Here is a 13,983-nt window from a genome sequence, read left to right on the forward strand (position 1 = left end):
CTGGGCAGTACCTGTCAGAGCCAAAGCTTTGGATTTAGACCAATTAACTCCTGAGATATCGTGAAATGAGGTATCCTGAGAATTTTGAAAAGGAATTAATAATTCTGTGGAGGCAAGGCATAGATCTAGTGGGGTCAGAGACGAATAATAAAATATCATCTGTGTAAAGCAAAAGTTTATGCGCCACACCTCCCGCAATCACCCCTGGAAAATCATCCTCCTTTCTTATCGCGGCTGTTAATGTTTCCAGGGCAAGACAGAACAATAATGGGGAAAGAGGGCAACCCTGCCAGGTGCCCCTATCCAGAGTAAAATAATCTGAAATTAATCCATTTGTTTGTACCGCCGCTACAGGGTGTTTATAAAGTAACTTAATCCAACCAATAAATGTACTCCCAAACCCATACATTTCCAAAAACTTAAAAAGATAATCCCATTCACCCATATCAAACGCCTTTTCGGCGTCAAGTGAGATGGCAGCGACCGGAGTCTGATCATTCGCTACTGACCACGTGATATTGATGAAACGCCTAATATTATCAGAAGAGCTGCGGCCCCGAATAAACCCCACCTGATCTATATGTATAAGAGATGTCATAACTTTAATGTTGTTAAGCCAACATTTTTGACAATATTTTTACGTCTAGCTGGATCAGGGAAATTGGACGGTAACTCTTACACTCTTTGTCCTTTAATTATAATCGTATTATTAATAATATGTATAATAATCCAATGATTGTGTAAGTACAAAGTACATTAATGAGTGAAACATTTTAGTAAATAAATTTATGACAAAAAAATTATAAGTACATTAGTAAAGCAGTCTATTTAATTACCATGACATTACCATGTGTTACGACCTCACACAAACACGAGGAACTAACACATGATATAACAAAAGAAAAACATGACAGCATGTGGTACTTTTTGTTAGTTAGAAAGTCGACATAGAAAACAGGGACAAATGTGTTGATTTTGACTTAAAGTCTTAAGAATCTGCCCTAGAAACCACATATCGATCTAAATTTATGGGGGTCATATTCCTCAGTGTTTACGGTGGTTACAGCCTTGTTCTTGGCATGGCTGTAAATAAAGAATATCACTGCCTCTGTTTCATATCAGGTTAGAGGCAGTAGGGCAAGTGGTTTTTTTGGGGAGTGGTGGGTGGCTGTATATGGAGATGGATAGGGGTTGGGGACTGTAGGTTTATGTTACAGAGCTTTGGTTGGTCCATCCTTTCCACTAACTCCAGCTGCTAACAGAGCTCTTTCAGACAGACAGACAGACAGACTAAGTACTAAGGAAAGAAAGAAAACAGTGTGGATTCAAGTATCGAGAGAAAGCGAATGATTGAACAAGGGAGGAAACGAAGAAGAGCAGGAAGATTAAGAGAGCTATAAAGTAGAGGTAAACATTTTGTCCTTGCTTTCTTTTGATTAATGTTTTCTTTCAATGGCTAGAGAACATCATACATCTACAGACTATGTTCCAGAGAACACTGACTGAAACATGGACCAGTGTCTATACCAGACACCCTATATAAAAACAGGATTGATTTAGTTAGTGCAATATGAGCTAACAAACACTCAACAATGGTGTTTTGATATGTTAACATTAACCAATATCAATTAATGCTGTGAGAAGTCTTTGTTCATTGTTAGTTCATGATCTAATGCATTAACTAATGTTAATGAATAGAACCTTATTGTAAAGTATTGCCAGACTTGTTTTATTGTATTTTTATACAAAGTATTTTTTTGCCAGGGTCAAATCAACCCCAAATAGAATCAGCTATGCCATATTGGATAACGCCAATGCTCACATTTCTGAAAGGTCTATGCCTACTTTGTGATGCAACAGAGGGTTCAAGCTTCAATAATATCTGTACAATAGAGGAACATATTAAAATAAATTGAAGGGGAAATAAGAGGTTTATTTTGAAATTATTATTATTTTAACACTTAAATCGATGGGTTCTCAGGGACCCAAAACATAAACACTGTACACTAAAATAATATATTTTAGGCTGTTTTTAAGATTCACGCATTTCAATTTCATAACAAAATTCCATCAAATTAAACTGTGTAATGTTAAACCAAATTAAATTAATAAAACTTGACATATTTAGGTTTTGTTTTTAGCTTTTTTTATTATTAAAAATTACTCTATTTAATTTGAAGGAATTTTGTTATGAAATTGAAATGCGTAAATCTTTATTTTTATTTATTAAATTTTTTGGAGTGTAAAATTAATCTCAGCAGAACATATGAGCTAGAAAGTGAATGTTCTGACAGCAACAGAACATTGTATTTGGGATAATGACTTAACGTAATCCAGATAATTAAGTAAAGAAAGACTGTTAAAAATAACTCTTTGGATTAAATCTGAGCCCTGAATCTCCTAATTGCTTACTGCACAAAGAAATGTTCTGACAGCTAATCAATACTGCTGGACGTGCTTGACATCTGACAATCCAAACACAGACACATAATTTCTCATCAAACTGTAGAGAGGTACTCTAAATTTAAATGGTCCCCAGTCAGAGTCAGAAATAGAGAATAACATGATGGTTGCTTATCTCTCTCTATAAATAACCAGCCGTACTAGCAGCAGGAATGTTGGAGTTGTTGGAGGTTGGACGCAAATGCTTATCATGACTTTCCACAACACTGCAGTATTTTCGACTGATGATAGACAGCCAGGTCTTTAACTTTTAGGACAGCTGCTTCTTTTCCATCTCCTCTTACCCTGTCTAGTCCTACCATCGTCCTTGTCTTTATATTTCCTCTTAAATCTTTGCACAAGGTGTATACATTTCTCCTTATCTCATGCTTAATTCTCACCTCTTCATGTTGTGCTTGGTGAAATCATGACTACAGCATTAGATCAAGTAATGTGAACCGATCACTTTTCAATTAGACAGACAGAATCCCCAGTAGACTTTCATCAAGTTATCTGAGTCAGATGGTTGTATAATCATCACTGACTGTGTTTACATGCACAAGAAAGTTCTGGAAATCTGAATAAGACAGCCTGTGTTATTCAGAATTTTGGGTTAAGTAAAGGCCTCATCAAGAATATCCACTGTGAGGAATTTTTCATCTACAGAATATTGGTGAATGTCCAGTATTTTAAGAACAGAATAGTGAAAAAGAAACTGCATGACTTAGTTTATTCAGAATATACTGATTGATGTGATGATGCATACATATTCCAATAGCTGTGAAGCATGTAATCTCTTTTCAAAATATAGACTTTCTTAACTTGAATACTGACGCAGCCACTCAGACTTTCTTTAAACTCTTGCAAATTTATGGCTGCCATCCCTGATATTGTCCAAACATGGATCATGCTTATTTTAGCCATTGATTCATTTCCCCCACGCAGTTAAACTCTCTTTTTAAGCGCTGCTGTAAATAGCTATAAATGTGCTGTGGTTATGTGTGTGCAAGTCATAGCCCTGGCAGGGCCACCATCTGCTTTTTTGTCATGTGAGATGTCACACTGGCAGATAGGAGACCTGTTTGTACTTTATGACTGATGCTATGTTGCAACACTCATGAAATTATATAAACATCAGAAAGATCTAGAAAACTAGATCTGATCCAATTGAAAGTTATTGTCATTCATCACAAAACCATTGTAAGCTCCATTTAAGCATTCTGTACACAGTATTCAGTGTATCATTAAGAAAGAATATGCTCATAATGAGACTTGTATTTAGCAGAATTTTTCAAAATGAGTAAGAAGAGTTTGTGACTTCATGTGTACCTTTAAAAGTGCATTCAGTAACTTTTGTCTTTGTGTCATCTTGGACTTACACTGACACCTAGCGGCTTGGATGCAGCATAATTTAAAATCAATAGTTTTCTGTTTCAGATGCCATTGGAGACATTTATTATTCACAGTCAGCCATAATTACTTTAATTAATGAGTGAAAGTGTCAAACAACAGGAGATTAAGCGAGTAGTATTTGGCAGATCATGTGATTCTAACATGGCAGCCCCCATGTGCAGACCCTCTCCATGTAGAATGAAACAGCTTTATAAGGTTACTGATATGACTAATTTGTCTTCATTTTAATGGGAGTGGTCATGATTTCCTACATACTGTATTTTGTAATTCATATCTTTAGGAGGACTTTTTTAATGAGGAAAAAATTACTGAGTGCACCTTTAAGTATGCAGAGGCCAAATATTAGGGTGCAGCGAGGAAAAAGTATTTTCTGAACAAAATATTTTCGTAGGTTTTTCTAGTTCCTCTTTACTAATAACAAAGAACACAGTACTGAGGCTCATTGCATTCTTGAACCAACCTCTCAAAAAACAAAACAAAACAAAAAAACATAAAATTTCACATGAAGAAAAGATTGGTTTTAGTTCCTCAAGAAACAAACATAAATAATTAGTATTTGTTGATCACTAAAATATATATTTGTGTTGTGCCAATTGCCATCTGCTTATGAGTACCTTAAACAGCAAGTAAGAACAATGTAAGTAATTCAGATGTTGGGAGGTTTCATCCAAGATGACATCAGTACGGGCTACAAATACATACACGACAAGCTTAATGTCAAGCCTAATCTTATAAATTCTTTGACTTTTTTTTACTGAAAAGCACATCAAACATAAAGCTAATTTTTTTCTCTTTTCAAATTAGACACCATATTTTGCACACCTGTTGCTTAAACTTAAAAGCAGTCCTTTGTGTAACATATGTCCCCGGTGAAAATGCTGTCATGGTAAATGGGTGGATTCACTATGCGGTCAGGGCAACAGGTCTGAGTCATATCTGTCCCTGAAAGGCAGATGCATTTCCACTTGAATGAAAAACAACAACATCTGATTTTGAGAACATGGAAAAACCTTTGTGTTCTGGCACATATTAAAGGCTTTAGGAAGAGGTGGGGGTGAGAGAGGGGATTGATGACAGTGTGAGGGTAATTTAAGCAGCGTGGCCTCTGCCATTCTTTCTATGTGGCTTTGCAATATTTTTAGAAGAGACATAAGCACACCTGTCTATCACAGTCCAATCATGCTTGTTTGTTTGTGTGACTCCAAGGGGGCTACTTTGTTTTCCGCTTGCACAACAGCACAGTCCCTATATAAACATTGGAAATAAGCATGTGAAATGTGCTTTCATATATCAATACAAATGTACATTATATCCATTGTTAATTTAGTAATATAATTGCATATTAATAGTTGATATGAAATTTAAAGAACCGACAGCAGTGTTCTGCAGTGACTTGCTATACTTCATCTAAAAATGTTTTTTTAAAAACCCACTTTTCCTTATACATTTATATAATTTTTTTTTTTAAAAACCCACTTTTCCTTATACATTTATATCCATTTTTACCAAAAATCCTGATTATAGAAAAAGTTTATGGACATGTTATTTGTCAACTACTCAACTAAACTCTATCCCTAATTATCCTTTTCGGGAGCTCCCCAATGACGCCACATGCACCTGTCAATCACCCTCATGTCGGCCCACTGCAAAAGAGTAAGATGAGATTGAGTGTAAACCCATCTATTTTGAACATGATATAAAGTTTGCTGTTTCTTGTACTTCTCTGTGTATCTTTTCAGTTGCCGTTTGCTGACACTGATCAAGCCCCTCCCCTTCAGGAGTTTGCAAGTGTAGTGCTTCTGTCTTTCCATGTAGTATCTTGGCCAATCAGTGTTCTTGTGAAAGCATCATATAGCTTGAAAGTGAGTCTGTCAGTTTAACCCTTTAAAAATCTAAAATACACAGAAAAGCCAGAAAAACTACAGCTAAAGTAAGTGTTTTGGGTCATTCTGACTAGGTGTCCATGAGAATTGGTTAGCCCTAACTGTTACCCTGTCAGAAAGCTAAAATATAACCAGCCAACACACTACAATGGCTCCCAAAAAGAAGTCATCTCACCCCAAGAAGTCTACTCCTGAACAGACAACAGTTGAGAGTGGAGTGGTGGTCCCAGAGCTCGGTGTTAAAAAGCTGAAGGTTCCTCTTAACATTGAGCAGCTGAATCGGCTTAATGGGGTGCCCCTGCCAACCCCTGTGATACGACCAGGGGAGAGGGGTTTTGGCCTGGGCAGCGAGCTCACTCGCCCCCTGCATGGATCTGCTCTGCTGGAGGAGCTGAGCCGCATGAGGCAGGAACGATTCCTCACTGACATGGAATTGGCTTGCAAAACCAAAGCCTTTGATGTTCACAAACTGGTTATTTCCTCGGTCAGCCAGTATCTTCGTGAAGTCCTGGCTAAGGACCCTGGACTCAAACGACTGGAGCTCCCTACCCTCTCACCTCTAGGTAAGCATCAAGATATTAAGAAACAGATTTTACAGTGCTACTTGCTGGAAGGACCTCATTCTATAGCTGCGTAAAGTCCCAGATGGTGTTCTTTGATTGGATTTCAGTCATTGCATGTAGAGAAATTATTTCCAAGGCACTTCTTATGGTACAAAATGTTAAAAGCCTTTATTTTAGTTTTTCATTCATTCCTTTTATGTTTTGTACCAAAAGAAGTGCCTTGGATTTTTATTTCTCTACAAGCATCAAAAGATCTTGATGTCTAGCTTTGTTTCAGAATTCATTCAGTTGTCAAAAGCAACTGGATCCATACCAGGCCATACATACATTTGAGCACATTCAACGTGATTTTGCCAAGAAAGACATCTTCATGCATCAACATCTTTTGTTGGTCATGGAACAACATTTCTGTCAAACAATTTTTTTTTTTTTATCCAATCCCTATCTCCAACCCTAACCTTAACCAACCCCTAAAATTAGAGGGAAATGACAGGTTGATAAGAATGGTGTATAAGCCCCTAACCCTGGCCTTAAGTTTACCCTAACATTAACCCAAAACCTAATGCTAAATTCTTATTGGTTGATAGGAATGCTACTTGGCAAAATCATGATCATGATTAGATAGGAAGTAGAATACTATACTAAATGTTATTTTAGATTTCACATGATACCTATTTTTGGAATTTGTCCTCCACAGGACTTGCCAATGTGATTACTTTTGCTTACCTGGGCCGCGTGCACATGTCCCTGTACACCATTGGCTGCACTGTGTCTGCAGCCAGCACCCTACAGATCCCTCATCTTCTCCAGATGTGCATGGACTTCCTGATAGCCGAGCTGAATGCTCACACTTGCGTGTATATATGGAACATTGGCGCTGCATATGGTCTGATGCCTGTCAGTCAGGCCGCCCGACGCCACATTATGGAGAATTTTGCCCAGTTTGCTGAGACATCCCAGTTCAACCAACTCACCTTTGAGCAGATTACATCCTTCCTTCAAGACGACAACCTAGTTCTGCCCTCGGAGGTCACCACCTTCCAGGTCTGATGCATTCACGTTTACACTCCGTTTACACTCCCGACAGACAGACAGACAGACAGGTGATGGACAAACGGACGGACGGACAGACAGACAGATAGATAGATAGATTCCCAAGAATAGACCCTTGGCAAATTCTATTTATACAGTGACCCAAAACCTAAATATGTCTCCATATACAGATATATACAGAACATACTTTAGAAAAAGAGGGCGGGGGCGGTGCCGGGGGGGGAGGGTTGCATGTGTTATATCATCTGACCGGGGGGGGGGGGCGTGGATACAAGAATGGAGTGGAGTGGATACAGTGACACCCAGGACAGATATGTGTGGCCAGGCTTCTGTCGGGGGGGGCCATGTCTGGCTGTCCTCCTGGGCCCCTCCCAGCTCCGTCCCTGTACAGGATGAACACTATTTATAAAGTGAACTGAATTAGACACTAAATATATCATGCTCATCAATAAATATATAAATATCTCACTCATTTTAAATTTCTTGGAACCTAGGTGGCCATGAAGTGGTTAGACTTTGACCCAAAGAGGCAGGAACATGCTGCAGAACTGCTGTCTCACGTGCGCTTTGAGACCATCCCTGCCAGCGAGCTGGTTAGCGAGATCCAGCCTGTGGCACGTATGATGCAAGATCCTCACTGTCACCGCCTGCTGGTGGATGCCATGAACTACCATTTGCTGCCTTACCAGCAGAACACGCTGCAGTCTCGCCGCACAAAGGTCCGGGGCAGCCAAAGTGCTCTGCTGTCAATTGGGGGTCGCCCTTCGCTAACAGAACGTGCCCTAAGTCGAGAGGTATATATTAACTTGGCATTTCAAACTTTTGGACAAAGTCCTTGACATGTAAAATGTTTAATACTGTAATGCAGGGGGGGGGCCTGGGTAGCTCAGCAAGTAAAGACGCTGACTACCACAACTGGAGACGCAAGTTCGAATCCAGGGCGTGCTGATCGACTCCAGTCAGGCTTCCTAACCAACCAACTGGCCCAGTTGCTAGGGTGGTAGAGTCACGTTGGGTTAACCTCCTTGTGGTCATTATAATGTGGTTCTCGCTCTCGGTGGGGCACGTGGTGAGTTGTGCGTAGATGCCATGGAGAATAGCGTGAAGCCTCTACACCTCTCCACGGTAACGCGCTCAACAAGCCACGTGATAAGATGTATGGATTGATGGTCTCAGATGTGGAGGCAACTGAGATTTGTCCTCCGCCATCTGGATTGAGGCGAGTCACTACGCCACCACGAGGACTTAGGCGCTCTAAGATTGGGAATTGGGCATTCAAAATTGGGGAGAAAAGGGGAGAAAATAAAAAAAATAAAAAATAAATAAAAATACTGTAATGCAGAGTTATTCAAATCTGCTCCTACAGGGGTAACATCCAGCAGAGTTTAGTTACAACCATGCTCGTACACACCTGCCTGTAATTTTCAAAATGTAGGATGGCAGGGAATGAGTAAATGTTATTTGAAATTTGAAAGCTATACCTGATTGGTCGAATCAGTAATATTCATCAGTACAGCGCCACCTGATTGGTTGGAGAAACTATAACCGAACCCCATCCTTAAACCTAACTAAACAGGGGGTGCTTCTCATTTCTTAAATTGTGCATCCTCATTTCCTCACTCCTCCATCCTCGAGCCTGTGATCCGGAAACCGATTAAAGTAGGAAGGATCAAGGATGGATGAAGCTTCCCGAGGACACTTGTGTGAGGAAACCAAGGAGCATCCTACGCTGTGACCCTCCAGGAATGGATTTGAATAACCATTTGTAATGTAACCTGCTGAATTGTAATATTAAAGAAAATTAATTTTATTTTGTTTCTCTTTTAGTTGCTCACTCACATTGTTTTTCAGGTGTTGTGGAGAGATCCTCGTGAGGGAATGGCCACGTGGCGTCATCTTACTCAACTGCCAGCAAAGAGCTTCAACCAGTGTGTGGCTGTGATGGACGGATTCCTCTATGTGGCAGGAGGAGAAGATCAAAATGATGCCAGAAACCAGGCCAAACACGCTGTTGGCATTCTAAGCAGGTATATAATCACAAAAATTTAAGTCATCAGTAGAACCTATCAATCATCTAAAGGCCAAAACATACTCAATGCAAGTACGTGAACGCAGACGCTTAGCTACTCAAGCTCGATTTTGTGCATTGTTGCATTCCAAAATTTGTCAGACTGCATTTCACAACACAACGCAAGTACTCACTGAATTTTCAGAATTGCCACAAGGGGCGCTATAGCCAGGGTTGGGGAGTAACGGAATACATGTAACGGGAATACGTATTTAAAATACAAAATATAAGTAACTGTATTCCACTACAGTTACAATTTAAATCATTGGTAATTAGAATACAGTTACTTTCAAAAAGTATTTTGATTACTGAAGAGATTACTTTGCATTTTATTGTCATTTGTTTAATTTAATATTTAGTCCATTCAGATGGAAAACATTTATACAAATAAATGATGCGATCCAAAGTGCATTTGAACAGCGGTGAAACACTTTCTTATGATGTGTTACATTCATACAAGCAGACAGAGAAGTAAGTTTGAAGTAAGTTTGGAGCAGAAGAAATAGAAATAAACCTTGTGTAAATTGTCATCTTTACGCTAAGCTAAAATGCTATTTCTGGCCATTTTACATGCACATGTTACCAGGCACAATCATTTTTTTTATCAAGAAAATTCATGTAGTAAGACCTTTGATATTAGGGCAAAAATCGTATTCTTGATAATACTTTTTTTTATTGTTTTCCTGTAAAAAATATCTAAAACTCCTTAAAACAAGATCAGTTTGATTTATCTTGTACAACACTGCATAAGATATTTCGGTTTTTCAGCGAATGTATTTTTAACGTGCATTTTTTCTTACTGTACTGGTAGAGCTTTTAGTCAAAACAAGTGAAAAAATCTACCAATGCTGAAGAAGTAATCCAAATTATTTTGAATATGTTACTGACCTTGAGTAATCTAATGAAATATGTTATTTCTAAAGTAAGCCTACCAACCCTGGCTATAGCAGACATTAATGTGAACTTTCCACAGCAAATGTTTGAAGAGAAAATTGCTGAGCAAGTCAGTTAAAGTCAATAGATTTATAGAAACTTCCCCAACAAACATGTCCAGTTTAATAGCACAGACCTTTGAAGGTAACTGTATCACCTCCTTTAGTACGAATGTTATTTACCACCACTGTCACACAAGAACGCACATTAAAGCCCAAAGTATACTTCGGTCAAACGTGAACGCTGAATGTCCATGCACAGGAGGCAAAAAGTATGTTTCTGGCCTAATACACATACAGTTGAAGTCAGAAGTTAACATACACCTTAGCCAAATACAGTTAAACTCAGTTTTTCACAATTCCTGACATTTAATCATAGAAAACATTCCCTGTCTTAGGTCAATTAGGATCACTACTTTATTTTAAGAATGTGAAATGTTAGAATAATAATAGTAGAGAGAATGTTTCCCAGTGGGTCAGAAGTTTACACACACTTTATTAGTATTTGGTAGCACTGCCGTTAAATTATTTAACTTGGGTCAAACATTTTGGGTAGCCTTCCACAAGCTTCTCACAATAAGTTGCTGGAATTTTGGCCCATTCCTCCAGACAGAACTGGTGTAACTGAGTCCGGTTTGTAGGCCTCCTTGCTCGCACACGCTTTTTCAGTTCTGCCCACAAATTTTCTATCAGACTGAGGTCAGGGCTTTGTGATGGCCACTCCAATACCTTGACTTTGTTGTCCTTAAGCCATTTTGCCACAACTTTGGAGGTATGCTTGGGGTCTTTGTCCATTTGGAAGACCCATTTGCGACCGAGCTTTAACTTCCTGGCTGATGTCTTGAGATGTTTCTTCAATATATACACAATTTTCTTTCCTCAAGATGCCATCTATTTTGTGAAGTGCACCAGTCCCTCCTGCAGCAAAGCACCCCCACAACATGATGCTGCCACCCCCATGCTTCACGGTTGGGATGGTGTTCTTCGGCTTGCAAGCCTCACCCTTTTTCATCCAAACATAACAATGGTCATTATGGCCAAACAGTTAAATTTTTGCTTCATCAGACCAGAAGACATTTCTCCAAAAACTAAGATCTTTGTCCCCATGTGCACTTGCAAACTGTAGTCTGGCTTTTTTATGGCAGTTTTGGAGCAGTGGCTTCTTCCTTGCTGAGCAGCCTTTCAGGTTATGTCGATATAGGACTAGTTTTACTGTGGATATAGATATTTGTCTACCTGTTTCCTCCAGCATCTTCACAAGGTCATTTGCTGTTGTTCTGGGATTGATTTGCACTTTTCGCACCAAACAACATTCATCTCTAGGAGACACAATGCGTCTCCTTCCTGAGCGGTATGATGGCTGCGTGGTCCCATGGGGTTTATACGTAAATTGCTCCCAAGGATGAACCAGACTTGTGGAGGTCCACAATTGTTTTTTCTGAGGTCTTGGCTGATTTCTTTTGATTTTCCCATGATGTCAAGCAAAGAGGCACTGTGTTTGAAGGTAGGCCTTAAAATACATCCACAGGTACACCTCCAATTCAGTACACCTCCTATCAGAAGCTAATTGTCTAAAGGATTGACATAATTTTCTGGAAATTTCCAAAGTGCTTAAAGGCACAGTTAACTTAATGTATGTAAACCTCTGACCCACTGGAATTGTGATATAGTCAATTAAAAGTGAAACAATCTGTCTGTAAACAATTGTTGGAAAAATTACTTGTGTCATGCACAAAGTAGGTGTTCTTAACGACTTGCCAAAACTATAGTTTGCTAATATTAAATCGGTGCAGTGATTAAAAAATTAGTTTTAATGACTTCAACCTAAGTGTATGTAAACTTCTGACTTCAACTGTATTTGACTGCACCATCTTTTGGTCCTCAGATACGATCCTCGCTTCAACACTTGGCTACATCTGACCAGCATGCGCCAACGACGCACCCATTTCAGTCTTGTTGCCACCTGTGGGCGGCTGTATGCCATTGGTGGCCGCAACACTGATGGCCTTCTGGCTACCATTGAGAGCTATCAGCCCTCTACCAACAGTTGGCAGCTCCGTACCCCGATGGATATGCCACGATGCTGCCACGCCAGTGCTGTCCTGCCATCTGGAGACATCATGGTGACTGGTGGCTACGTCAACTGCGCTTACTCACGCTCAGTCATCTGTTATAACATTGATTGCGACACCTGGAGTGAGCAGGGAGAGTTGGAAACACCCCGTGGCTGGCATTGCTCTGCAACATTAGGTGGAAAGGTGTACGTAGTAGGTGGCAGCCAGCTTGGCCCCGGTGGAGTCCGCACTGATGTGATGACCATAGAGGTTTTCTCCCCTGAGACCAAGGAGTGGACAAGAGCTGCAACCCTGCCCCTGGGAGTGAGCACAGCTGGTTTATCTCCACATGGAGATCACCTCTACCTTCTGGGTGGATGGAATGAAGCTGAGAAGCGTTACAAATCAGCTGTCCAGCGTTATGACCCAGCCACTGACAGCTGGTCAGCTGTGGAAGACCTGCCGGAACCCATAGTGGGGGTGTCCTGCTGTGCCCTACCTTTGCCCCCTCGCCACACAACTCGCAGGCACCGGAACACCCCATCTCATGAAGATCAGACATTACAGCATATCAATGCATGAGAAAAGAAAGCTGGAGAAAGACAGAGAGCAAGAGAGACAGGGTGAGAGGGAGTGGTTAGTAAGAGAGTAGAAAGGACAGCTGTAGAGAGATGGACATCTAGAGAGTAGAAAGTAAGAGTATTAACAGTAAAGGAAAGACAGTGCACAGAAGACTTTTAAGTCTTGCTCTTAAACTCCAAATATGCTTTTAGGTAAAATGGGAGTTCAAGTATGAAGTACTACCAAGGGCCCAGTTATAAAGAATGTAAAAGATGGAAGCATTTAACAAGAGCCTCTGTTGTGTGAGAGAGAATCAATTCAGTGAGGTGTGTGCTTAAGAGTTTTTGTGAATTAATGAACTTTAGAAATCGAGCCATACAGTTCTATTGAAAATGTATCATGGGATTTCCACAAACCATGCTAAAGTCAATAGTACTGAATCTAGCAATAAGCTCATGGTATTTATTTGTACTTCACATTATTTATTGCTTTATATTTTAGCAAGGTTTCAATTTTATCTATTTAGACACAGTAACAGCAGCAAACATGGAAAAAAATGGTAATTACCATGTTTTAAGTGCCAAGAGGTGCAGTGCAACAGTCAATGCCCTCCACAGACATAAGAAATTTGGCACCAAACCTTTGATACTACACACAGTGGAAATTGCATAAAACCACAGACCATTCTGTAGACCTACAATCGACAAAAAATTTTCATGGCTATGGTATTTCCCTTTTAACCCATCGATACATTTCTCGTTTAAAGTGAAATTACAGGACCTGCCTTCCCAGATCTCTGGTGTGGTCACCCTTATCTGACCTTTGCTGATGCATAAAACATGATCTCATAAGAACCAGTGAAAATACTTCACAAGAGTAGCCAATCTAATGCCAATTAATATATAACAGAACTGAATTTAATACAAAACATGGGAAACATCACAAGGAGCCTTGATTGCATCAGAATAATGGAAAAGATGCATTCACTGAATAAAAGTCAAACTGATTAAAACA

General features: G+C 39.7%; 1 protein-coding gene across 2 annotated transcripts; it reads left to right on the forward strand.

Moving 5' to 3' along the window:
* The first annotated feature begins 1,234 nt into the window (after positions 1-1,234).
* Positions 1,235-13,983, forward strand: LOC127421375 (kelch-like protein 31). Of its 2 annotated transcripts, XM_051664395.1 has the most exons (7): positions 1,236-1,407; positions 5,595-5,717; positions 5,813-6,301; positions 6,999-7,345; positions 7,849-8,148; positions 9,206-9,381; positions 12,240-13,983. In XM_051664395.1, the coding sequence occupies exons 3-7, from the start codon at positions 5,887-5,889 to the stop codon at positions 12,988-12,990; spliced, it is 1,989 nt and encodes a 662-aa protein (XP_051520355.1). In that variant the 5' UTR covers positions 1,236-1,407; positions 5,595-5,717; positions 5,813-5,886; the 3' UTR covers positions 12,991-13,983. The 2 variants fall into 2 exon arrangements, with proteins under 2 accessions (XP_051520356.1, XP_051520355.1); XM_051664396.1 differs by having other exon boundaries at positions 1,235-1,407; positions 5,595-6,301.

This window comes from Myxocyprinus asiaticus, chromosome 30 (assembly GCF_019703515.2).
Source record: "Myxocyprinus asiaticus isolate MX2 ecotype Aquarium Trade chromosome 30, UBuf_Myxa_2, whole genome shotgun sequence".
NCBI classification, from domain to species: Eukaryota; Metazoa; Chordata; class Actinopteri; order Cypriniformes; family Catostomidae; genus Myxocyprinus; species Myxocyprinus asiaticus.

Bases quoted from the DNA above. Each gene is read 5' to 3' on its own strand.
- LOC127421375 (XM_051664396.1), top strand. From the start codon at position 5,887: ATGGCTCCCAAAAAGAAGTCATCTCACCCCAAGAAGTCTACTCCTGAA. The intron at 7,346-7,848 runs GTCTGATGCATT...CTTGGAACCTAG, and splicing joins CGGAGGTCACCACCTTCCAG to GTGGCCATGAAGTGGTTAGA. The intron at 9,382-12,239 runs GTATATAATCAC...TTTGGTCCTCAG, and splicing joins GCTGTTGGCATTCTAAGCAG to ATACGATCCTCGCTTCAACA.